Raw genomic sequence first — 27,697 nt, 5'->3', positions numbered from 1 at the left:
AACAGTAGTACAAATAGGTTATGTACTCATAAAACAATGGATTGGAAAGTTTGTAAGTACACTAGAAGTTTATGAACACTTGCCTGCTGGCTTCTGCTCTCTGCTGTTGTTGCTGCTGCCGGCAGTAAGACGAGTGCTTAGGGCTATCTACAAATTACAACACCGAAAAGTGAAAAATATTTTTTAATTTAACTTTTTTTTTTAAGTAAGTGCTGTAGTATAACTAGCAGGAGACAAGTAATAACTGAGATAACTTTGGAGACATTACCTTATTTAATCATTAAATTAATAAATATTTTAGTTATATCTCTTTTCGGTGTAGTAATTTGTAGACGGCCCTAAGCACTCGTCTAACTGCAGGTAACAGCAGCAGCAGCTGCAGCAACAGAGAGCAGAAGAAAGCAGGCAAGTGTTCATAAACTTCTGGTGTGCTTACAAACTTTCCAATCCATCGTTTTATGAGTACATAACCTATTTGTACTAGTGTAGAAGTTTGGTATCATTTTGGGCATTATTAGTGGGGTCATTTACGAGATGCAAAGGTGGGTCCATTAGCCCCTGCGCTAATAAGCTATTCAGCTGATAACGCTACTCTACGCTAACTCTCCCAATGTTAGACCCAGGTGAAAACAGCTTCTGGGGGGGTGTTTGGCTCGAGGTCATGGTGCAAAGGACACTAGGGTGAAATTACTCCGAACCATCACTTTAAGGTCTTTTGCCTTAGTAGGGCAGTAAGAGCTCCGTAACGCTTTTGTTACTTTGACAGTTTGGGGTTCAACTTGTTTGCTTTCTTTCCAGGAGTTTGATGGAGGGTTTATCTAAATTTCTACAAATGTGTCCCTGTGTCAATTGTTCCATTGTTCTTAGTATATGAAAAATCTGTCAAAAAAAGACTTAAAGGTTATTTATTTATCTGGAATTCAGGGGTGGTTACATACATTTACCCAAATGTGATTTGAGGTGACTCCTACCCCATCACATTATAGCTCATTGTTAGCTTGTGGTTGGTAGTATCTAGCAAAGCAATATCATGGTTTGACATGTGTTTTTTGGAAGAGTGTGGTTGAGGTCTAATGTGTTCATTTTTCCCTCTTCCTTCTGATCTAACAATGCGGGTGAGGCAGGTAAAGGTGGAGGAAAACTCTTCTACAGCTAGGTATCTCACTGAAACTGAAACTGAAACTCTTTATATGCTCAAAAGAATTGATTTAAACGTGTGGGTGTGGAGGGCTTTAGAGTTACTTAAAGGCAAACTAATTCATCCTTTGCTGTTCAGTAATTATTAGTAAAGTACTTTTTCAGTGAGTCATATAATGAGTGATTGAGTAGCGGTATGAGTAGACCCCTTATGACTTCAGAGAAACAAAGATCACGTCAAGAGAATAAACAAACAAGAAATAAGTCACGCTTATAAAAAATTCCGGGTGCTTTCAATTCGATGCCACCAGGAAATCCCTGGGTGGAGGAGATTTTTTTTTTTTTTTTAATTTAACCTTTATTTATTCAGGGAAGGGTCACTGAGAGGCTATTCAGGGAAGGGTCACTGAGAGGCAACCTCTCTTTTGCAGGAACGCCCTGATCACATTCACACAGTTAGATAAAAGCGTAATGTTTGGTAACGCTGTAATGACAAAGCCATCACATGAGTATGATTCACCTGCCTGATGATGTCACATCCTGTTTCATTCCTTCATCAGTAAACAAGCAGCTAAAGACGGGCAGGAAATGTTGGTGGGGAAGGACAAAGTGGGGTGGGGGGTTCTTTCTGCTGTTAGTTGGGGAGCTCCTGATCTGCTATCTAATTCACATTTCCACTTTTATTCTGTTTTCCTGTTGGAGAAAACATCCGTCCAGTTGCTTCAGACAAAAATATGTTGACCTATTTCCTTTTTCTATTAAATACAGCTAATTTAATTCTAAATTTCAGGCTTTTGTGGAGAGGCAAGTCCTGTTTATTTGGATTAGGATATGACCCGTTTCCTCCTAATGATCACACAGTTGAATGTAGCGTATGACATCAGTGCAGGCTGGCATTTGTAAGGCTGCAACCAACAAAATCATTAGTGATCAATTTGAAATTATTTTCCCAATTAGTTGATTAATAATTTGGTCAGAAAATAGTGAAAATAGCTCCCAAGAGTCATTACAACTTACAAAATGCAACTTGACCTATTTGAAATATTATTTTTAATGCCAGAGCAGATCTTTCTCAGAAAAATGGGAAACTAACTGAAGTGTCAAACTGGCCTTAACTTTGCCTCAAAGCGGTCATATATCCAGAGCTCTGCAAAATGCAGTTCAACTATTGTTTATAGCTTTACTGTATATACGTAGATTACTCTGTCACAGAATAAACAAGACGTTAAGGAATACCTCAGCCATGATGTGTTGTCATAACCGTATTGCATCAGCTTTAGATATCTCAAACAATCACAGGAAACCATTAAAGTCAAATTTTCTTGTTTGACATGCTACCTGACACTTAGAGTAAACCCACTGGTCTTGTCCTCGGAGCATAATTAAAGCATTGATAAGAAGGACCAGTTGGCAGCAGACTATCAGCTTGTTATTCCTTAGACACTGTGCTATCGTCCGTCATTGTCTCTGTGTGTTTTAGAGTGCAAGGTGTGGCGTTTGGTTACAAAGGTTCGGCACTGTGTTTGTGGGTTTATCCAGGTTAGGATAATAGCAGCATTTCGCTGACCCACACGAGCCCTGTTTGTATGGTCACTGGTCACTGCTACAGCAGGGTTAAAAAAGTTCCTTAAGTTAAATGATGTATGCTAAAAGTCACTATGTATGTTTTTAAGAAGATTTAGGTCATTTATTTTTAGGGTTAAGTGTATCTCAGTTGGTTTCTTATCAAAGGGCAATGTTTGCCACCGCCTGTGATTGCAAAGCCACCACGTGCAGTTTTGTTTTCCCTGGAAAACCGTAAGGCCGGTGAAAACATGGAAGTGAGAAAGTTTGTGTGCTGATGGGGCCAGGAGCTACTTTATCAATCCCAGGAAGCCTTGCTACCAGGAGGCAGGAACAACAGCCACTGGCTCAGAGAAAGGGGACTTTCCTCCGTTAGGATGTAGAACAATGCCAAAATTACTCACATACACAATGACTATTGGCTTGGATATTTTCTGTGTGTGTTCATACAGAACAGCTCACAGCAGGTTGCACTTTGAGCTCTGAGCCCTGTGATCTCTGCTCGCTGGCCTTCTTAAAGGGTAGTCTAACCCTTTACCCTTACCCAACCCCTTTTATTCAAGAAGCTCTGATATTGAAAGTGACACTGGGGAGTCAAGTACAAGAAAGTGGCTGAAAAAGAGGCTCTAAACTAATGCTGCATGTAATGTGACCCATATGTAGTGTTTTTGAGGTTAGACGAGACGGCTCGTCCTTACGCTGCCCTCCTTTTGTTTCCTATTCTGCATCAGCTTTCTGTCTCACCCACCCACACCCCCTCTCCTGTTTATCACTATTAGCTCACATTAATTCTTGATCGTTGTCTCTCCTCTCCCTTTTCACAATTTTAACGACGGCTCGCTTCTCGATTTCTGTCACTTGTGTCGCCTGCAATGCTGGCCGCTCTCCAGTTCTTGTGGCGATCCCACACCGCTAAGTGAGAGAGGAGAGAGAGCGAGGGTCCAGTTGGAAAGAGGGAGAGAGACTAGTCTTGCAGCAGTAATTGGTCAGGAAGTGGGCTGCTTGGATGTGCAAGCTCTTCTCTCCCTCTCTCTCCCCTTCCCCTCCCAGTGGGCAGTTAGTTCAGTTGTGTTTTGCTTCCATCTGTTCCCCTCTCTCTCTGCCTCTTTCCTCTCAGTGTCTCTCTTTCTCTCCAAACTGACCTCATAGAGGGGTGGACCACGGACAGGGCCGCCTTGACACGAGCCCTACCTACCTCTCTAAAGCCAGTCTGCGTTTCCAAGACTGTATGTGTGGTGTGAAACTTTTCGAATGCCTGAACATGGATCTAACCTGTGACATGATACTGGGATATCAGCAGCTGAGGAAAGGCTAATCGTGGGAATGGTCTCTCGGAGGTGAGTTGTCATTGTCTTTGTGTGGTGCTGCAAACTGCCATGACACAGAGTGTGCCCTCAGTTTTTTTGTGTAATTTACTGTCAGTGGTTCTGCTCTTACAATATGCTCAGGCGACACAGTGCAGAGTTTTTTCTTTTCTCAACAGCCCAGATCTTTATTTAATCATAATTGTAGAGGTCGACTCCAAAGTCTCAATTTGACATGACTCTATTGGCACCTTTGCCCACTTGTCTGATTAGGAGCCGTGTCAGACTGCAGCACTTATCCTACCTCTCTGGATTTAAGCTTGGGAGTCAGTGGTGGGCATAATAATGATGATGCTTTTTACCTTTGTGTATCTGAGAGGATGATCAACATGGCTTTTGGAGGCGTGTTTGTTTGAAGACTTATAAATCCAATTTGAAGTGACACTGGTAACCTAATTAAACAATCTTTGCTGTGCAGTTTTAAGACTTTGATTAGAAAAACAAAGTCTAAAAAATAGATCTTAAATCTCAGAAGTATCATAGCTTTAACAGATGTGCCCTATCTTCCTAGGGAAAGTTTGATAATGAACATTTGATACAACAGAAAGGTAATTAGTCAGTTTTTACCTGACACAATTATTTTATAGTGTAATTGCAATACAATATTTGTCGCACTCTTACCCAAGTGTGTGTGTGTGTGTGTGTGTGTGTGTGTGTGTGCGTGTGTGCGTGTGTGCGTGTGTGTGTGCACTTGTGTTCTCCTTTGTGGTGTGTCCTCATTCTGGGAGCTCTAACTGGAGCACCCAGCTTCTGAGGGACAGACCAAATGGGATGAACTCATTCGTTGTCATGTGTGACTCATGCAATAAATCTTAATGATTAAGATTTATGGTTTTTAGATGATGGTTGATCATCTTTTTTACTGTGGCCCTGGTTTCTGGTCCTGTATGCTGTTTGTATTGTATGTTAGATGAGACTTTACACATATTTTTAGTCTAAGGTATTACTTGCGCGCCACAAATCAGATAGTTGCATTCGGATAATGTTCCAGTATTTCTAATCATAAAACTGGTTTAGATATTCTTGATAATAACCTGATGATATAGTCTTCATAAAGGCAGGGATAAATGTCCTCTATATATGGATATACAGTTTATTTCAAATATACCCCTGAATCAAGTTTAAATCTATTCTTTTGCTCTTAAAAAGACCATACGTGTGCATAAACACATTCCTACTTCAAGAAACATATTATTTTGTATTCTCATATAAATTGTAAATATTACACATAAATAAATAAGTTGGATATATATATATATATATATATATACTGTATTAGCTTAGTATATGTCACGTGTTTCCCTAATGGGACAAAAGTCCCTATGTCTGTGCTCTGCTGGCCTCCTTTCCTGGAGCGGGACCCTCGTCCTGCATTTTAATCTGAGGCCAAACACAGCTTCCTCCGTACATCCGCCACACATGCTCACATACCCATACACGCGCGCGCACACACACACACACACACACACACACACACACACACACACACACACACACAAAATATACATGACTATAAAGAAATTAAGCACAATACTTAAAATCTATATAACTCAATAACTCAAATCTACTGTATGCTGCACAAACTCAATAAAAAGAAAGAAAATGAACAGTAAACATTAACAATGTATTGCTTGTGTTGATTTATAAAGAAATATCTATCTGCAATCCCCCCAGCCAAATAGTATTCACTTCTAGGAAATGAAAGTTATAGTTCCTGTAAACCACCTGTTTTTCTCCTCTCCTCCTCCCGGTGATTTCCTTTTTTGTCGTTTATCTGCATCTGTTAATGTGAATACCAACTCGCTGCATAGTTGAATACTGACATTATCTCCCATCGTAAATTCTTTTCCTGGGTTCTGCTATGGTCGTGGTGCCACCCAGCTCTATCATTAGCTGCGGCTGTTGACCTTGTTGTTGTTGACGTAGCAGCTGTAGTTATTTCTGTGTCTCTGTTGTTTAGTCTGCTGGAATGGCGAAGACGCTCCTTGTTTTCCTGGACACTGCTATGGTCAAATTTTGAGGGATTCCTGCTCTTATATAAGCTCAGTCTGGTGCCTCAGTCGGATTTCTGGCTGGCAATAGTCAGAAATTCCTGGACTTGACCTAGCACTGGCAGCAGACTGCTGTGGCCCGAGGGAATAACGGCCGTGAATCTGGAAACCTCATAAATCTGGGAAAGAGAAAATCAATACAGGATATTGCAGAGTTAGTCAGGACTGTAGATTTTACCAACTCGTTCTCACTCCCAACTCGTCAAATACTGACGCTTGGTCAGTGGCTCTCAGCGTTGGATGCCGACGCAAATATCACCCTTTAGCAGCGGCTCGACCGCAGCGCTGTAAAGGCGCTGACACACCAACCCGATTATCGGCTGTTGGACAGTCTGGCGAGGTCACTGACTCAAGTCTGTTGAGTTCCGTCGTCAGTCGGAGGAGTCGTTGGCATTCATTTGGGCCGATTTGACTTGTTGAATTGGCCAGTGGGCAGTAAATGACGAACGGGATGAGCGTGGCGAACGGCTCTCAAAATCTGACGAAAATCTTTTAAACTGACCTTTGTCGATCTGAAATGAAGACAGATTCAGCAACTGTATGGCCTATTTCTCGCTTAAAATGTTTTCAGAAACACGTTTCGGTGAACTATTTTTGTACAATATGAGATCGTATTCCGAACGAACTGCCATTAAAGGTCCCATGGCATGAAAATTTCACTTTATGAGGTCTTTTAACATTAATATGCATTCCCCCAGCCTGCCTATGGTCCCCCACTGGCTAGAAATGGCGATAGGTGTAAACCGAGCCCTGGGTATCCTGCTCTGCCTTTGAGAAAATGAAAGCTCAGATGGGCCGATCTCGAATCTTGCTCCTTATGAGGTCATAAGGAGCAAGGTTACCTCCCCTTTCTCTGCTTTGCCCTCCCAGAGAATTTGGCCCACCCATGAGAGAGAGACATCATGGCTTTCAAACGAGCAAAGTGGCAGTTGGTCAAGGCCACACCCCCACCCTCCACCTTGCCCCTCCCTCTCTCCTCCTCAATATCTACAGACACAGAAATGGCACATACTAAGGAAAGCTCATTGTGGGACTGGCTCTAGTGGCTGTAATTCTGCACCAAGGATGAATTTCGGGAAAGAAACTTCAGATACAGTATTAGGGGACCACTAAGGCGTATATAAAAGCATCCAAAGAGCACCATGTCATGGGACCTTTAAGGTCGGTTTTGAAATTCGGGAGAAGCCAGACCCACGTGACGCGTTTGTCCAATCAGCTGCCGGTTTTCATTTTTTGGGCGACAATACAGATTAGCGCCGCCTACTGTTGGAGATGTATTGTGTCTTGTGCACGCGCAGAGTGTACGCTCAAGTCGGCGTCACTTTGGTGTGTTCCGAGGCACTTTTTTGGCCAACTCGGGGAGTCAGTCAGTCCGACTGCCTTTTCTGCCGAAGGTCGGCCGTCGGGTTGGTGTGTCGGAGCCTTAAGATGACGTAGTATTAAGAGCGACAACGGTAGAATGGTAAAAGACCTCAAATTTGCGTAAGGAGGTTGGTTGTTCAAATTCACAGAACAAATTTTAAATACTTGAGAGATCTCAACATTTACCAAGACTTATAATGTTAGGATGAATATTGGGCAAATGTCTATTAAATAATAGCCTGGATGCTCTTTTTTACAGCAGACAATTTGACTTGTAGCACAGATGTTACAAATATTCTTAAATACGCCTTTAGTCTATTTAAGTGTTTGAGTGAGCCATGACAGTGAGCCCCCATGGCAGACATGAGGGTTGTATCAATCTTCTTATGCATATAGGCATATCTCTGCCAGAAAGCGAATAAGCATATTTCCCAAAATGTTTAATTGGCATATTTTTTAATCAACTTGAAAAACATTTGCGTCATTTGCTACTGATTAATTGGGGTGAAACAAAGCAAAATATACTTCCATAACCTTAACTATTTGATTTTTACTGTAACCATGACATAGAAGGTCACCTAACCATAATGAAGTAATCTTCAACCCAGACCTTTAAGAAGTGCTTATTTCATCCCAAGACACAAACTCTCCCTAAACCTGAAAAAGTCGGGCCTAAACTAAACCTTAACCATAGTGTTGTCACATCATAAAACTGATTTATTTTTCAACAGTGATTATTAATGATTTGGGAGGAAACAAATGATGACAAATGATGTTGTGCTGCCGATAGGGGCGTCAGATCACAACACACTGTGTGATTTTGCCGTTTAATTTGGAGGACTTGCAGAATATGTCGGACTTTCAGACAGTGATGAATGAATTTTCAAACCTTAAAGTTAATTAATGGGGAAAATGGAGAAAAAAAAACCCTGTGTGTTAAGGGGTAAATGAAGAGCTCAGGTGACAAGAACAAAGAGTCTGTAGATGATCCATCTCCCCAGTGACAAAGACAGACAGGGTCACAGAGGGAGGGGGAAACTGTATATGAATGACCCCTCCACCCACAAACGCCTGTCATTAGTCACAGTCTCTCTCAGTCTGAATCTATTCCCTCAGTTTAGTCCACCTATGCACTGTATGTGTTACCACAGAAACAGCCTGCACTTTAAATTGTGGACAGCTGAGAAAATGAAGAAGCTGTCAGGCTGTCTGCGCAAGAGAGTCAACCTTAAACACACACACACACACACACACACACACACACACACTGCCCACTGCAATAACAATCATCCATAAAGTTCTCCGCCTGCCCTTGTCCCTCCAGGACATGCTTAACTGATTTTTATAGTTTTTATTTTTGATTACACACACACACACTCTAAAACATTTTCAAAAGGCTGTGGTCTTTTAAGTTTGAGTTTACAATGTTGTTGATTGTGTGTGTGTGTGTGTGTGTGTGTGTGTGTGTGTGTGTGTGTGTGTGTGTGTGTGTGTGTGTGTGTGTGTGTGTGTGTGTGTGTTTGTACCAGTAAAAGTTGAATGGAGTGAGTATGAACCCTGTGACTTGTTTCACTGTTTGCAGTGAGCGTTTTGAGGAATGGAGTGGTTTATTGACAATAAGTATTTTCTTCCCTCTCTCCCACCCTCTCTCTCTCTCTCTCTCGCTCTCTTTCTCTCTCTCTCTCTCTCTCTCTCTCTCTCTCGCTCGCTCTCTTTCTTTCTCTCTGTCTTTCCACATGCCACTCTGTCTTGGAGATAAATGCCTCGCTGTTGTCATAGTGACCACCACAGCGCTATGGCTCCCAATCATCTTGGCAACAACGCAACTCCAAAACCATCAATTCTGACTCTGGGTGCATGGAGGAAGTTTGAGAGAAATCTGCTCTCTGAGTGGATAGGGATGACATAATAAAAAAACATCGGAGCAGAGCCAATAATAATTGACTTGACTGCAAGTAGTGCAAAAACTATTAGTTGATTTAAATAAATAAAAAACAATTAATCATTTAATTGGACTACCCCAGCAATTTAGCAACGCACCTATATAAAGTCTAGGAACTTACCAGGGACAGATTTCTTTTTAAAAAGAGTTGGAAAAATTGATGCAGCAGAGGCAGACATATCCTAAAAACATTGGATCCTACATTTCCCATAATGCCACTTTTGTAGTGTATTTTGCTAATTGTTAATTTTACATTTCTTGATACAGTGTATTATCTAGCAAGCTTTAGAGGTGCTGGTTGGCAGATGTTTTTACCACTGGACAGAGCCAGGCTGTTTCCCCTGTTTCTAGTCTTTATGCTAAGATAGGCTAACCACCTCCTGGCTTTAGCCTCATATTTAGCATACAGACATGAGAGTGGTATCAATCTTCTCATCTAAGTCTTGCAAAAAAGTGAATAGGCTTATTTCACAAAATGTTGCACTATTCCTTTCTGGTGTGACAGGCATTTTACAGACTGGACTATTAATAAATGATAATCCTCAGATGATATCAATATATTATTAGTGAACCACACACTGCTGCAATCTTTTTCTTCAAGGGAAAGATGCTTAAGACTTCTTTTGCCTGATTAAATCTGCAGCCGGAACATAAAGTAGAGCTAATCTTTGATTTTATCAATATCCTCAGAGTTACCGTCTCCCTTTTTACCCTCCTTTTACTGTGTCCACATGTGTTGCAGCTCATATACTGATTGTCATATCCAGTAAAAAAGGGAACAATATTGTTTCTCTGGTCGATCTCCTGCAGGGAGGCGGTCCGAGCATACAGGGGGCATCAGATAAGCCGGACTGCTGCTGTAGGTTTCTGTCATCAACAGGTCGTGCATGGCTGAACCGAGGTGTGTGTGTGTGTGTGTGTGTGTGTGTGTGTGTGTGTGTGTGAGTATTTAGATTGGGAGTGGAGGTTTAGGGGCTTCGTGGGTCAACGGAGCCTTAGACCATTAGAGAAAGGGGTTGTGCTTCTTGGGCTCTGGTCCTTATGTGTGTGTATGTGTGAGGGTAGTCCAGGGGGTCTCTATTATTGTATTGGTGAGGAGAAGGGCGTGGTGTTAGCAGGACCCCATGCTGCTGGGACCAGTCCCTGTCTTTTAACAGAGGGACGACAAATAGTCAACACATTTGCTTTAGTGCTTGAGACTGAGGGTCTATTGTCTCATGTGTGTCTTCCTTATGGGACCCATGAGCGGTCCTGAACTATAACTGCTTTTTCAAATTATACACCTTTTTTAGAGCAGAAGTTCCCAATCTGGGGAATTGTGACACCTATGCAGGGTCACAAGATGAATCCGAGGGGTCCTAAGATAAGAACATAAAGGATTTATTTCTGCTAGACAAATTTTTTTAGACAAATGTTAAAGGGATTTAGTATTGCACTTCCATAAAGGTCGGGGGCTTAAAAGAGACACATTGAAATTTAAGGAACGGTCACAATCAAAGCAGCAGAGGTCGACATATCCTGACTTTAACTCCCTAGTATTAGTACAAAAATATCCTAAAATTACCACAATACAACTCAGTAGTGTCTTTTATTAAACCCTCCCCAGCTCCTAAATGCCTCACATGTCCATTTTGTACTGTTCAGTTATTTTTTTCAAATGTTGGAAAGCTCCCCCAGAGCCACAGAAAGCATTATACAACTTGACTTTGATGAATTTATAAAAGCTGTGTAGTGTCCCTTTAAACACAGACGCACTGAAAAGTTTGTTTTGTTAAGTGAAAAAGGTGGATTTGTAGAAAAACTGTTTATTCCTCAAAGGAAGATTGAAAAAAAAAAAGTAATTTGAGGGATCACAAGCCAAACGTGTTAGTATAATTAATCCATTTCAACTGATGTTCATGTAGGTATGTCTTGAATCCCACTTTTGACATTTTGTGCGCTCATTCTGTCCAGCCTTTCTCTGATGTGGGACACAATGAGCGGTGCAGTGTCTCACAGTGGATGAGGAGCTTTTGTTTGAGCTGGCTCCCAGCCCTATTGATCAGCCGTAACACCCTCCGCCCCTCTCTCTCTCCTCCTTGTAAAGTGTGTATACGTGTGTGATCTCTGGAGCTGTGCAGTTCAGCTGCCTGCTGAGCATGCAGCAGATACACACACACAAAAGGTGTCGCCAGCCCTAGAAGCGTTACGGACCGAGCTTAAAAGTTTGATTTTGGAACGAGAGAAGAAGAGGCTGAAATGAAATGGGGGGATAAAAGAAGGGAAAGAAAGAGAGGAAAATGGAGAGGAGGAACTCCCAGCTCCTTGTAATTTGCTGTGGGAGAGAGGGAGGAGGAGTCAATGGGAGGGGAATACCCAGCAGGGAGGGAGCAGTAGAGAGGAGAGGCCATTCACTCTGACACACACAACCACACGCACACACACACTTGCATGCAAACACACATATGAACACTTTTAGACACACACATGCAGGCGGTGGATGTGTTGCCACAGGAGAGAGGGAGGGAGAGAGATATTCAGACAGAGGAGATCCTTGGCAAACTGAAGTGAGAGAAAGAAAAGACATCAGCCAGAGGAGTGTGTTTGAGTGTCTGTGTTGAGAAGAAAACTTGAGAGTGCATGCTCCTGTGTATATTTTGAATGAGTGGAATGCACAGTTGCTCCCAGGAGAAAGGATCCACAATGATTTTGGAAATCTAAGAGAATTTTGCTGGGAATACTGTTTGGAATACTCTGGATATGTGACCTGCTCGGGGAAATCTGTTTTCCTTTAAACCTGGGCCTCACTTTTTTCTTTTCATAAACTCATTCCCTCTAATTTCTATTGAATTGGAGCCAAGCCACAATGCCTACCGGTAAGCAGCAGCTTTTTTTTATTCTTCAAATATTCTCAATGATGTTTCCCAGCATGTTTAAATTATAGACACTCACAAGTTTTTTTCCAGAGGGGAAGTGGTTCTGTGATGTGGTGGGACTAGATTTTGCTGTCGCAGGTGTTGCATGTCTGCAAGCTTCATCAAACAGTATTAAACCATATTCATGTAGAACAGGGTTACACGATGCACGATACTTTGGTGAAATGAGGAAGCTATTGATGATCAGAATAAGATATCATGTGTGGCAACACAACAAATGTATAAAAAGTGGATCTTTTCAAGTAGTCAAACTTCAGATAGCAACTTATAAATACAAGGTCCATTTACTAGCTGTTGATGGTTCGGCTGTTTGTCTTAGTAGCTCTTTTGTGTGGTGGGTGTGTGATTTTATTTTCCTCAGCTGACAGCGCTGTGTGAAGTGCCTCTGCAGCGTCTGTTTCTCTACAGTACCGTTGTATGAACGTCTACTGGTTGTTTTCTCACCCCTGGTGTTGAATGGAGCGTGTTTGCTTTCTCGCAGACATCGCGGGTTAAATTCCTAATGATGCGGAGATGATGGTGCACACAGCTTTCTGTTGTCCTTTCACGATCCGAGTGGTTATACAATATACTTTGTTGTTAGTTACAGAGTTACCTGAATACATTTAAGAAAATGAATAAAATAGACTTCTAACTCTTTTGCACTTAAGGACAGCACGTGTCAGTTTCCTCTTGCTGGGTGTAGCTTTGACCGAGTGTTGAGATGCCATTCTGCAGCCTGTGACCCAAATTAGAGCCTTAAGGTCAGCGGTTGGTTTAGAGGTGCTACAGACAATGGACCCCTCCGTTCTTCTCCTCCCACCCTGCTAGCCCAGTCCTCTGGAAGGACATCTGCCCCCCATCCTGAGCACTCACGTGCTAGGAACCACAGCCCTGAAAAGGCTGGATGGGTGGAGGGGAAAGCAGGGTGCAGAGTTGGAGGGGGGGGAGGGGTGGATCCCTTCAGAGTAATCCTTCTAATATAGAAAACAAATCAATAGTTTTCCAATCTCATGGTTCAGTGTCCACCCAAGTGTGTGTGTATCGCTATAGGAGCTGCAGGACTTCAGTGTAACTGAAGTGAATGCAGAAAGTCCAGTGGCAAGGTTTTTTTTCCCACTGGGCTGCAATCCAATCGGGTCAGAGAATGAGGCTAGTGTGTCACACTCCGAGGGAGGCCAAGGGTGTGTGCAGCCAGGGTCGCGTGGGTATCCCGAGGGTGGGTGTGAGAGTGTGTGTCTGAAAATAGGGGGTGTAAGTTTGCAGGTGGACATTTTTTTCCCACAGAGTTTAAACACCGGTGCTGTCAGCTGAAACTACACTTCACATTCTTCGCTGATGTCCACAGTGTCAATAACAAACAAAGAATCTCTACTAGACTCTCGGACTTAACTCTCATCTCATAAACACAACCTGAAGATAAGGGGGTGTTAATCTGCGTGTATACAGTAAAATGTGTGAATGCAACCGTGCTCGGCGGATGTTTATTTATATTAATGGTTTTACTTTATCGTTAGAAAAAGCCATTTGTTGCTAATTAGCCTCCCAGCTGTGTGCGTGTTTGCTTAAACCATGTTTTGTGAGGCAATGAAAGCCATAGGAGTCTATTAGGTCGCACCTCAAGTTTAAACTCTTGTCGTAACCAGCCATGACGTCTGTTGAGATGTTTGAAATACTGTCTTGAGATCGTTGGAGCTTGTGCAGCTTGTTCTGCGCCAACACAGTAAAGAAGGAATGCTTATTCTCTTCTTCTTCTCTTTTTCCACCCATCTCTGCCCTCTCTTCTTCTTCTTCTTCTTCTTCTTCTTCCTCCCCCGGCTCCAGTCATTTGGCTGTTGTGTGAAATCCTGAGTGACACTTTAAGGTTCTTAGCGTCAGTTGAGATCAGGCCTGCGTCTCTATCACAAACAGAGACGGACCTTTAAGTGGACGCGGCGGAAGATGTGAGGCCGTAACTAAACAGACAGTAGGGACTTAGGTTCTTCATTGTGCTGTTGTGTCACTGCTCAGACTGCAGGGAACAAAAACTTGTTTGCATTTGAAGATATTTTAAAAGTTGAAGGTGGTAAGAGAATTTGGTAGATTGGTTTGAGATAGACAAAAAACCTTTAAGAATGAATTTACTACAAAAGGCAGGATTTAAAATGAGACAAAGCGAGTGGGATATAGAAAAGAGAAAAAGCAAGGGAGTGGGTGGTGTTTGACCTCTGGCCTTTCTTCTCATCTTCCTACTTTCATTCCTTTGGGTCCTCTCCTCATTTCTCAATCTCTCACAGTCACATATGTCCTCTTCCCACCATGTTTTCCCATTACATTGTATTTTTAAATTGTGTTAATATGTTGCCAAAGTAAAGACAAAAACTAATGGGCTATAACTCCATGAGATGCTTTCACTTTCAACTTTTGTACTTGCATGAAAACGATCTATCTGTATGCTTGTGGTGCCATAAGACTGCATAAGCATTGAACTCAGCTGCCATCTGGTAGGCCTTTTGCAGCATAAACAAGAACACACACGGACAAACAAGGTTGATTAAAGGACCCATGAGCTGTACAAAGTGTGTGGTCAACTTACTCCTCTCTGGGACAAAAGCTCCAGTCTTTGTCCTCAAATTCTGGTCATTTCCAGATAAATTAAACTGGGTACCTGTGGATGTTGTATTAAATGTCCTCTTGTCCCTGTGAGACCAGACTTGCACCTTTTTACTACATAATTGGGCTTTTGAGAGTGCAAATCTGTCACAAAAGTACAATTTACCTGCTTTACACACACTTCGAATAAATATATTTTAACACTTAATCATTTCTTGGCAACATTTCTTATTCTGCCTGTTTCAGTTTAACATTCCCTGGCTTTGCTTTCCTTTTGTCTTAAATGTGTTTTATTCTTCGGTGGATCTTCTATTTTGATTCAACTTTCTATTTCAGAAAAAGTCTGAGGATCTGGCTTTCCTGAATCTACATTTAGAATTTAATTAAAATATGTAAACTCTCCCTGTAACTCCAAAAGTAATGAGACGCAACGGCCTTAGAGATATCCTCTTACATGGTCCCTTTAGATGAGACTCAGTCATTTTAGTGTGAATAGGGAGTGTTATGAACACATGTGCTCCAAATGCAAATATGAGCCCTGGTGGTCTGTAGCCATATACACAGGCTGGTCAATGTGTATTTTTACATAGTAAAGTATATGCTTGGAGAGGCTTGGTCTGAGCCCATAGGAATGTCCTGTGGAGCTCATATGGCACAGTGAACTTGGCGTTACTTTATGACCTGCCAAAACATATTCTGAGTTTGAATGTACAATAGGAAGAAGGAAGAAAAGAAAGGCAGGAATCAAGACAGACAGGTTTGATGTAACTGACATTAATGAAAAATAAAGAAGGGTGAGAAGGGGCACATTCTTTCAGCTGGTCTCTCCTCGCTGATATCAGGTTGTAAATGATGATGTCTCTTTTAACCTCCTCTTTCTTAATGTCTGCTCACACCAGAAAGTGTTAATATAATTTGCGTGACATAAATTTTGTCATCTACATTATGTCCACAACTTTCCGCACGGACCGTCCCAATGCAGCCCAAAAACCATGACTGAATGGACTTAGCTTGCTGACACCCAAACGCAGACACCCAACCTAGCATTAGTAGAACTGCATGCAAGTCTGCGGTCTGCGTGGCCTGATCCACAGTGTATCTGTCCCTTCATTGTCACTGTAAACATTCCTCCTTTCAAAACTCACCACCTGTTCCCTCTCTCGCACAACACAGTCTTTACACATTGCATGAATGCCTTCCAAACTTCAGCCAAATCTGATGTGAACTTTTTGAGCTTTTAGAGTGGGTATTTTCTAAAGTTAGTTTTTTTTTTTTTTTTACTGCTGTGTTTTATTGCTAAGGGATATTCCCTGGAAGTCGCGTGGCTTTGTTGCTGAAACCGGCATACTACACATTGTCACTTTGTTTTTAAACCCAATGATTTGGGATACCAAGCAACTTAAAATAAACACAGGCTTTTTTTTTTGCTGTTCTGTATCCATCTGCATACAACATAATACTTTGAAATATTTTGAACTTGTTTATGGGTTAAACATCCACATTTTCACATGCCTATTACAAAACACTCACAGAGCTGTTAGTGCTGTTTGAGCTACTTGTGAAGATCATCAGGCCCGTAAAGAGGGCTGACAGCTGTTTGCTGACCACTCCAGAATAAAGAGCACTTCAGGTGACCATAAAGAGTGTAACTGAAGTGTAGCAGGAGTCATTAAACCTGGCTGGACTTGAGTGTCGGACTGACTGCACCGATGGAGGGAAGTTATCCATTTAAGCACATTGTCCTATACATGCGCAGGTATGAATGAACATGAACAGTGTTCTGATAGTCAAGTCGATCCAGTTTGACATATGACATTTGACAAGTGTTTGTTAAATCATTGTTTGCAATATTTGCATCTTCATTACCATTAATAAGGATAGTTATTGGGCAGCTCAAGTGAATTTTGTAATAACTTGAATTTAGAATTTTTTTTTAAAAGAAGCACATTGGTTTAAATAGCTTTTTTCCCCCATCATTTGACAATTTATCTCACCAAAAAGTCCATTTAGTGGCTGCTGTGGAGTCTTTAGTTGTATCAAGGAAATTAAATGGAAATTTAAACATAAATGTTTCAATGCCAACCGTGCACCTTCCTCTGCTTGGGGAGTTTGTGTGATTTGTTAAAAAGCTCCAGAACAGCCATTCAATTGACCTTTTGGTGAGATTGTTTGGTCAAATATTATTTTCAAAGTCAAGAATTTCACTTTCAATCTCAACCTTTTTTATGTTCCTGTGCATCCAAAAATCTGTTGTGTTTCCTGTGGCAAGAAGATCACTGCATTTTACCGTAATTGAGGTCCGCTCTGAAAATGCTTCTGATATCAAAAGTAAAAACAAGAATCCATGAGAGTATTTGAGTATTTAACAGTTTGTACGTAAGATAGTTTTAAAGATCTTCTACCCACATTCTTGTAATATAGATTTTTTTAAATCTATTTTTCACCTACTTTGTGGTAATCAAAATAAACACATACATTTAAAGGTGTTTTTAATCTAAAGATGTATCTGAAGAGTTGTGTTACTGTTTACTTGTAACATAAAGAGTGTTTTGTACCCTCTGTGTACATTGTCTTCAGTCTGCCTTCCAGACAGGCCTGATTTTATTTTAGCCAAATTTATTAAACTTTGGCTAAACTGATAAAGCGCCCCAGCTCTTTGTCTTTTTCAAGTTAAATGAAAGCCAGAGATAGAAGCCAGGTTGTTGACACACTGATTTACTCTCTTTCTTGTCTGGCAGGAAACAGTTCCAACCTGCATGTTTAGGAGCATAATTAGAGATAATTTACAAGGATAAGGTTAAACATAATCTGGACAGGAGGTAACTAAAGCTCAGCCATCGTGTGTGTGTGTTTGCGTGTGTGTGTGTGTGTGTGTGTGTGTGTGTGAGGGGTGGGGGTGCTAGTTGTCTGTGTGTGTACAAGAGCCAGTTCACCCAGGAAACGGCCAGGGTGTGCCCCAAACATGAAGCTGGAAGGTGGGAAGGAGGGGCTGGACAAACACAAGATGGAGCAATCTCTCTCTGTGGTGTTTGGGTTTCACGGCAAACGGAAACATGGTTTCTCTGTATTAGCTCTGTGTGTGTGCGTTTGTGTGTGTGTGTCTGTGTGTGTGCGCGTGCGCGAGTGTGCAGGACAGGATGCATGTGTGCACACTCTGCCTGCCCATATCTAGCCGCAATAGCTGGTGTGAGGACCATTAAGTTATTAGCTCAGTTAGTGCTATCTTTGGAGTGATAAACCTAATGCATTTTGTGTGGAACATACACACACAGTATAGATTTACATATATCACTTACTGTGATAAGAAAAGATATATTATAGATTTGTCAAAGGGCAAAGAAAATAGTCAGTTACCTATTAGTGTCATGGTTATGTAATATAATATAACCCTTTGTGCATTCTGTACGGTAACTTGAAAGCAGTGTGTTGCTTATCCAAAAGCCAAGGTTTGTGTGTGTGTGTGTGTGTGTGTGTGTGTGTGTGTGTGTGTGTGTGTGTGTGTGTGTGTGTGTGTGTGTGTGTGTGTGTGTGTGTGTGTGTGTGTGTTGTTTTCACCCACCAGATTCCTTCTCCTTTCTGATCTGTAATTGTTAAAATTGGGTCAGGCTTTGGAGTGCAAACATTTGGATGGACACACGCACAGTGAATCAGTTCCAAACTTGTCTGAGAAAAATACAGTTGCCACTTCAGTTTTTGGATGCTCTAATTCCTTCCTGCTTTTCTTGGCACGCCAGTGGAGCAAAATTAAAATAAGAGAAAGATGTGATTCAGAACATAAGACTCTTCTCTCATTCTTGTTTTTCAGAGGTGGATTTCAAAACATAGGTAACCAGGAATTAACTTCATTTGATATTCCTGTAAAAAAACAGGAATTACCTCAATTAAAAACATGTACATAATGTTGCAGTGAAGAGGGACTTGAGGGCTCTGTAGGATTTATGGACTTAGACTTAGCAGTTAGCTACACCAATCAATCGTCCAATCAATACTTAACAATGGATCAAATGACTATCTGTAATGTGAAAGGTGCCACTCGTAGTGACAAACCACAAGGAATTGTGGAAACTTTGTTTTGCAATCCAGACTTTTAAGCCTATTTTAGCTCATTTGGCTACTTGTTTTGGTTGGTCTGCATACTACTACTACAAACAATACTACAAAATGAGCAACTAGCTAGTAATGAAAGTAGAGCATTTAGCAGCTAAAAAGCCAAATATTTTCCTATGGAATTAGTGGGGACCAATACAGTGCTAAAGGGAGAGTGTACGTATATTATACTTTAAAGTCTAATCAGCATTTTTGGAAATATGCTTATTCAAACATCTGTGATTAGGTCAGTGGCTGGGTGATAAGCTTAGCTTAGCCTAGACGCAGGAAACGGCTAGCTTGGCTCTGACTAAAGCCCAAAAATATGCCTACCAGCACCTCTAAAGCTCAGTTAATACCTTGGAAATAGTTCCAGCACAAAACTCCCTGTACAACCACAGCTTGTCGTTACTACACTTCCATTTGTGTACCAATTTAAAAAAAACGAGATGCAACATGTTCATTAGTGAGCTTTAGAGGTGTTAGTAGGCATACTTTTAAACAGAACCAGGCTAGCTTTCGCCCCCTGCTTTAGTCTTCATGCTAAGCTAAGCTAAACACCACCTGGGATTAGGGTTGGGTACCGACATCCGGTGCTAATATGGCACCGGTGACTTAACAACCAGTATCTACCGGACCGAATAGTAATGCGATTTCGGTGCCTCATTTCGGTGCCACTGAAATGCCAGCGCTGCCCTCTGATGCTCGGAAACGGACGTTAGAGGCAACCGAAACATTGCTGCATGTGATGCTGGTTAGCATAATACACTTGGCAGCAGGTAACGTTAGCCTACCGTTAGCTAGCAGCTGGATTAAACCATGGATGTATTAAGAGAACGGTTAAAATGCTGACAGCTAACACGGTGTGACTGTATTTCACTGTAGAGGATTCCAACAGATAAATGGAGTCTGCGCTGCCGTTGTCAGAAAAACAACACAGATGGTGCGTTCACTTGAAACTTGCCTCGCCAGCCTTGTGGTGCATTCAAAATTATTGTAAAATACCCTTCTTCCATCTAGTGGTTGTTTTTGCCATTTACCAGCAATGTAATGGTGAAATAAGTTATTGTTATAAGTTAGTGTTATAAAATTTTTAATAAATCATTTAATTTTGACCATATGGCCTTGGCAATAAACAAGCTGTTCTGTTGTTTTGTGCTCCTTTTTTCTTTTTTAATTAAATATATACATATTTTTTTAAAATCTTTTCAAAAGTATTGGTTCAGGCACCGTTTACGCACCAGGACTGTTTTAAAAGTATCGTTTTAGCACCAGTATCAGACAAAACCCAAATGATACCCAACCCTAACTGGGACTAGCTCTGACGTGACAGTGTTATCAACTTCTATTCTTCAAAAAAAAATTTCACAAAATGTTAAACGGATTAAAAGTTAGATAAATATCTAGAGCAGGAACATGCAGGTTCTATTTCTTAACTTGGTATCAGTATAGTCGTGGTTGCCAGAATCAAACCTGTGATCTCTCCATCACAGACCAGTCTAACAAGCATGCCTGCTGCTAAAGTGCTTTCAAAAGAGGTGTCACCATAGCAAAAAGACCTCCAAGGTACCTATTTGAAAGGTGAGAGAGCAGGATTCTTTGAGCTTGTTCTCAGTTTCACATTCCATGTTTTTGTATGCCAGTCTGTGATCTACGATGCTTTGAAGTGAGACGTGTTTAGGCTGAGCCTCTGCTGCTGGCAGAGAGCGAGCGACACTGTCCTATTGCCATTGGATCTCAATGTTGCCACAACACCAGTGCTGCCGGGTCACTGGTGTATCGAGCTTTGGTGATAAAGACTGGTGTCAAACTCCCACTGAGCTGGTATGAGGCTGTCTCATGTCGTCCTTCCCTTGCTTGTCCACTCTCTTTATTTGCCCCTTGTTCTTACCGTCAAAGCTGACCTTTCTATGAAGCGAGTCCTTGGAAAACGTTGAGGGGAAACTTGGAAGGCTTCTGTTTGATATGCTGGATATGTGGTTTCACTTCAGCTGGCCTGGCTGTGGGGCCTTGGGAGCCGGTAATCATGTCTTAACAGATCTCTTTACACAAGGTTGTGGGGCAGTTTGGCATCAGCCTGACGCCAAATAGACCCCTGTAGCTGCACACACTACACAAACACACAAGCTTGTCTCTCTTCAATAGAAATAGGGCTTTCATTCATTGCCTCAGAGTGGAGGGTTCTCAGCATTACACTCCTAATCTTGTCATTAAACTCACACTAAAATCGTTTTTTCTGTCTTGCTGCAAAAACGCTCACACATGCACATTTACCAGATACGTTAGAAATCAAACGTTTCTGTTTCTTGTGTTTGTTTGTTTATGAAATGTTTCTTTGGGTGGAACTCAGAACAAATCTGGGAGGGCTAGTGGTCCGCGTATGGCGGGTGGTCAGTCAGACTGTGGTCAGCTGGAATGTCAGGAATTGGGATGTTAAACAGAAAGAGACTGTAAGAATATGAAAGTGGTATTGTAACTGTTAAAAAGTTACTTACAGTGAGTCTTTTTAGCACTTAGTTTGAGAGAGGGAAATACAAGTCGGTGGCTGTCGAATGTGTGAATTTAATTTGAATTTTAAGGGCTCTGCGTGTGACTTTGCAGCATCAGTGAATCATTAGGACATTCATCCTTAACTTATTACACTTAATATTCATGTCTGATGTTGTGCGCTGTGCTTTATAGCCGAAAGGAAAATAGGAACAAGGGCGTGGTTCTTCTAGTTTTTACAAATCTAAAACTTTTTAGTTTAGTTTTTACCTTAGGTTCTTCCAAAGGTAGATATGAAAGGCCCAACGCCATTGTGACAGACGGCAACATCATGTATTGTATATGCAACAATTTATTTGGAAGCACTAGGACAATTCTGTTGGCATGTATTAGCTATTAGATACCAATTGTCTAGACCGTGGTCTTATTTGTTTGCAGTAATTATACACAGCCATCATGGTAAATGTGACAACCATATATTTAAAATACAATAGGCAGAGCCATTGTTTAGGGGACATTCAGATCAACAACAGCACAACAACTAAAGGGACTGCATTGGTGTGGGCGTGTTGCTACAGGTTAGCACAGACAGAAGAGGAAATGCAAACCAGGAAGTCAAGTTTGAAGCTATATTAAAAACCAAGACAGAATACAGCCGTTTATGCATGCAGAGCCCAAAATGAGCACTTTTGAAAGGTCAATGGCAACAAGCAATCATTTTCTCCCTCATCTCAGTGCTTGTAAAGTAACCAGTAAATTAGACCAAGGCATTCAGCTATTTGCACATCATTTTGGCTTATGCACTTGGCAGTGCTCTGCAGTACAACTTGAGCCATGAAGAACCTTTTCGCTGGAGCTCTCACAAGCCAGTGGTTTCATTTAAATAAATGAAAGCTAGTGTGTGCCATTATTGGTCTGAAAGAGAAATTTGAATAAAATGGAATAATGAGAATATCTTTCCTTCTCTCATTTCCCTCTCTAGACGATTATAACTACCTGCCTGATGCGTTACCTCCTCTTCCTGAAGTCCCGGACTCCGGCGCAGCCCTGAGCTCCGTAGACATACCAGCCCGCTGCCTCCGCAACCCGGCTTTCCGCCATACCTCCTCACGCTACTGCTCCGCCCTCAGCATGGACTCCTCTCCCGACAGTGCCGAAAGGCCAATCAGCTACAGCTCCACGTCTTCCTCTGCTTCCTCCCGCGACAGTCATTGCTCGCTGGGCAGCCGCTCCACCCTCGTCCCTGCCCCTCACTGTAACCTGGTGACCTCAGACCGGGACTCTGGGGCAATTCGGTTGGAACTGGTTCCAGCCCGGCAGCTGGGATGCCGGGAGGAAGATGACAAAAATGATGGCGGGGTGGACACAAGGAGGGGACAAGGGAGACAGAGCAGTGGACAGAGTCTGACAGAACATTCAGAGCCTGAGGTGAGCCCAGATGGAGGAGAGCGGACAGGTCCAGTGCAGGGACCCAGGTCGTATGTTGACCGGGTGGTGCAGGAGATACTAGACACAGAGAGAACCTACGTCCAGGACCTGCACAGCATTGTAGAGGTAAGGAACACTCAACCACAATAATATGTCAAATAAAAACAAGCTGTGTAAGAAATCCAACGCAGAAGGATCCTACATTTGGCAGAACATCAAATGTAGAGTGAGGCCTTGAACACATTTGTGTTCATTGTGACGTGTATGTGAATTTAAAATGATGATTTAAAATGTATGAGAAATAATCCAGATTCCTTCTTTGTTTTTCTTGTTTTATCGGATGATTTAATGATCAGAGACCTAAAGAGACAACATTTTTCAATATAATTCAAAGAGGAAAAAAAGTGTTGATTTTGTGATATATTTTTTTTTCTGTTCATTTATGCTTTTCTGTTAATCATCTCTCGACCCCTGATGAGACTTATCTGGTGACCCCCAGTTTGGGAACCACTGTACAATAATAATAACAACAGAATAATATAATAATAATAATAATAATAATAATAATAATAATAATAATAATAAGGCAGAAACTGAAATGGGTAGGACAGTCTGGGCAGTTTTAAATCTTTTGAAGGTCCCATCTTTGAACTAAAATGATTTCCTGATGACCCTGTTTAGACCCAAGCAGTGGAGGAACGCCAGGAGCAATACAGGGCTTTAAATCAACAGATAACACACATCCTTTATGTCTTTGTGGTTTTCCTCACACATGACACACACAGCTCCTGTCCTGCTGGGAACTTCCAATACAATAAGGTCACCTGCACTTGCAGGTGGGGTTTGGCTGAGTTACATGACACCATTGCCTTTGTGCTGTAGGCACAGGCACACATTCAAAACTTCAAGACGTTTTTAAACACACACACACACACACACACACACACACACACACACACACACACAAAATACTGTATGCACACACTCAGATAAATACACTCTTTTGTAAAGTTGGCTTTGAACTGCAAGGATACACATTGCCTCTTGTCAGTGCTTTAGTGGCTTTGTTAAGGAATGGGTGTAGTGGTTTGTATCAAAGGTTGCTCTCCTTTCTCTTCCCCTCTTTGTTTCTCTGTTCAGCTCTTTTTGGTTCTCTGTGAACCTTAAAATTCATATCCTCTGTGCTCAAATGTGGTGTGCACATGTGATGTGTGTTTTGCATTTGCATTCTGCAGTTTATTTTTGATTGTGGCGTAAAATGACGAAAACGTGTGTATGGAAATTGTTGCATGTGTTGGAGCTTTTCCAACCTTTTCTCATATTCTCCCTCTTAACAGTGCTTCCTCCCCCGCTCCAGGCTGTCGGTCAAGGGCCATTATGTGTATTTGTGTCTGTTTGGGGTTAAAAAGGTGTCTGGCTGTTGTCAAAAGAGAGCAGGAAACTCATATTCCCAAGAGACAGGATAAGAAGCGGGAGTGAGGTTTAGTTTTTGTGATTTTGGCCTGTCGCCCCTGATCAATGTCCAAGCCTCTCCTCCTCCTTTCCTCCCTCTTCAGGACTCAGGTGAAGGAAAGGGGGAGAGAGAAGAGGAAGGTAGGGAGAGGGATTTAGCTCTGAGATAACAAAACCCAAAGTAGGTTAGGACAACACTGAACAGAGCTTAGGAGCTGTACTTAATAACCCTCTACTGCCTCTACTCTGCAGACCACCTATTGCCATTAGAGAAGCAGACCACCCAGTCCCGGAAGACCACACTTACATGGCAAAACAGTTAATTCTTCACCAGTACTTTGGAAAAAGTATGTGCATTTAGCCTTTCTTCACCTCTTTAATGACGGTTCCAGTGAGTGCACAGGGGATGGATTGCACTGATTGTATCTTGTTTGAATAGAGCTTTTAACATGACAGTTTACCTATACTGAGGAAAAGACTCAAGCTGCTGGACAGCATTGACCCATCTATTATCAGCACCGTCCTTCATCCTTTATGAGCTGGTCCTGCAACCCCCATTTCAATAATCCCTTTGCCCATGCTGCTTCCTGCAATGGAAGAGGGTGTGACAGCCTTAACACAAATATTTACCCAGACTCCCCTGGGCTCACCTGTGATTCATCTGTCAGCGGCGGTGTTATGGTCCACACACACTCATACTCTGCCTGCCTGTGTGTGAACTGTACTGTATGTGTGGATTTAGATTACTCGCAGTACATGTGTTAAGTAACGCGCGGTTTGTCGGTTGGTGCAAGAATGAATGTGTTTTTTTACTGGGGCCCTGAAAGCTCAGCGTACTACAACTTAGGAAAACACATACGACTAGACAAAAGACAAACAATTAAAGAAAGACAGAAGACAACCAAAAACAAAAATGGTTGCAAAACAGGAAACCCAACCAAATACAGAAATGCTGCAAGTCGCAGAGAACACAATGGACATTAGTTAGAAAACAACAGAAGTTTCCAGGGGAACTAAAAATATTACGCCTGCCATGTTGAGTGTCCCATGGAAACATCTGTTGTTTTGTAACTGTCTGTCGTGTTCAGTGCAATTTGCAGCGTTTGTGTGTTTTGGTGAAGATTTTTTTTGTCTATCTATTTGCATGTCTTTCCTTGAGTTGCAGTGTGTTGAGCTCTCAGGGCCACCATACACTTCTGTGTGTGAACATTGTTTGGGTGTTTGTTAGTTCTGCTTGATCACCCCTCCTCGGCTCCAACACTGTGGGTAATGAGGCCATATCTATCATCCACAAACAACCTCAAAGACAAAGCTCTGATCTTTCTTCCCTCCTCCTCGTCTTCATCTCTTTTTCCCTTATCCCGCTCTGAGACCTGGAACGCATTTGCCATTTGAAGTTGACCAGGAATTTGGAAATAAACATCACTTGCAGAAACATTGAAAGTAATGAGATATGGATGTCTGCAGTTGTCTTTCTCTGGAGGAATGACTTCCTTCTGCGGTGCCAAGTGAGGGATATGTTTGGTTTGTAGGAAAAGAGTGTGTAAAATATCAAGTTTGTACATGTTATGTCTGATGCTTAATAGGTAGTGAACGTGTGTGTGTGTGTGTGTGTGTGTGTGTGTTGCCCATTGTTGAGCTCAGTTTGGCTTTGGCTGAGTGTGATGAGTGAAAGGGGTCAGGCCAGGTCAGATCCGTGACCCCGTGGCTAATAAAGCATCACATTACACATCAACTCCGATAGTCAACAAAATCTAAACATGACCCTTTGCAGTGACCCACAACACAACCACCAACATGCCAGTTAGTCTTATTCAGTAACTCAAATCCTCAAAACCAAAATCTTGGCCTAAAGCTCTTGTATAACCTTTAAACCCCAAACATCCAAGATGGCTGCCATTCACTCCACAGTTGGAGTTAACTCTCCAGTCTTTAGTTGAGATCATTTTGTCTTTGCATCCCTCCGTTTGCCTAACCAAACACAATTTAATGGCTCAGGCTCAGCTATTATAATAATAATGATAATGATGGCTAAATACATAAAACATTACCAGGAATCAAAACCACCAGGGCAGACTGGAAATTAGGCAAACAGTCTAAAGGGAGTGAACAGGGAGAGTCTCTCTCTACTCTTTGGTCTCTTAAAACACACAAGTGTTGTGTGTGTGTGTGTGTACTGAAATGATCAGTGTGGGTGTGCGTTCAGGGCAGCCTGGTAGTTTTTTTCAGTGTTGTAGTGTCTGTCCTGCCTAGTTGCAAACTGTGGTCAGGTTTGAAAACTGCACTGTAAAAAGCAACCTATAGAATCTACTCAATAAATGTGAGGTAACAATTTGCACTCAGTCTGTTTGGTTAGATTTCACCACATGCTTTGAGTGAAGCATATCTACATTTAACAGCTATGATACACTAAAAGAAATTAGGTAAAGTCTACCTAATATTTCTCAATACATTACACAACTGATTACTTATAAAAAGTAAGTAACATTACCTCTTGACTGTAAGCACTTAATACTTAATAATTGAACAATGAGTAATTAATCATTACTTATTCAGGGAAGGTAAACTTTACTTTAAAAAAAATATTGTCAGACACAGGAGATAATTGATCATGTAAATTTCTTTTAATCAATGAAATGTTCAAAAAAAAAAAAAAAAAAAAAAAAAAAAAAAGGACAGGAGGAGGTACAAAAGAACCCTCTCCACTCTGCATATTCAACTGAAACAAGTTTCTTAAACCCTTCATATGTAGATTCCAGTTTGTTTGTTTTACCAAACAAACATCTTACATTTTTTTATATGTTTGAGGAACATATGCAGATATTTGCAAAGCCTTATGGGATTGTTGAAGATAACCAGTCAGTCTGTGCCTGAACAAAAAACAATTTTCCACATCTCAACACCGTGTCCCTTTGGTTAAATGAATTGACAGCCTAGTACCAGTCAGAAACACACTGAGTTTAGTCCTTGCTTAACCAATTTGTGTCTTTTGAATAACATTGATCCATGAGATGATATGCATTATTTGAATGTAGTGAATTTCAATGTGACACTGCTCTTTGGGAAATGAAATTGTCTGATTGCATTGTACAGTGAGCATTCTTCAGCACCAACAGTAAGTTCCCAGGAAACAGTCAGTCTGTGCCTGAACACGGTGACAAACAGTTCATTAGCTTACTTTTGAGGCTCTGGACCTTCTTGAGCAGCTTTGCTCTGTCAAGCACCAAAAGAGTTTCTGAAATACTTTAAGTATACTCAAGCTTCTTGGAATACTCACGTTTGAGAGCATAGATCAATCCCATCAGCCGCACACATGCCTTGGTTCGGTTTCCACACGCG

General features: G+C 41.6%; 1 protein-coding gene across 2 annotated transcripts in view; it reads left to right on the top strand.

Annotated features, from left to right (window-relative positions):
• Nucleotides 1–3,885: 3,885 nt before the first annotated feature.
• The window catches only part of LOC114573210 (pleckstrin homology domain-containing family G member 1), a 46,044-nt gene continuing 22,232 nt past the window's right edge, over nucleotides 3,886–27,697 (top strand). The window contains exons 1-2 of one of the 2 annotated variants that reach the window (XM_028605232.1): nucleotides 3,886–4,037; nucleotides 22,461–23,032. In XM_028605232.1, the coding sequence (XP_028461033.1) occupies nucleotides 22,610–23,032 (423 nt within the window). In that variant the 5' untranslated portion in view covers nucleotides 3,886–4,037; nucleotides 22,461–22,609. Of the gene's footprint in view, nucleotides 4,038–11,921; nucleotides 12,275–22,460; nucleotides 23,033–27,697 lie in introns of those variants that run through there. The other variant, XM_028605231.1, reaches the window with a different exon arrangement.

The sequence above is a fragment of the Perca flavescens genome, chromosome 18, assembly GCF_004354835.1.
Source record: "Perca flavescens isolate YP-PL-M2 chromosome 18, PFLA_1.0, whole genome shotgun sequence".
Lineage (NCBI taxonomy): Eukaryota > Metazoa > Chordata > Actinopteri > Perciformes > Percidae > Perca > Perca flavescens.
The sequence above is the reverse complement of the archived record's forward strand: the minus strand, read 5'-3'. Positions and strand labels throughout refer to the sequence as shown.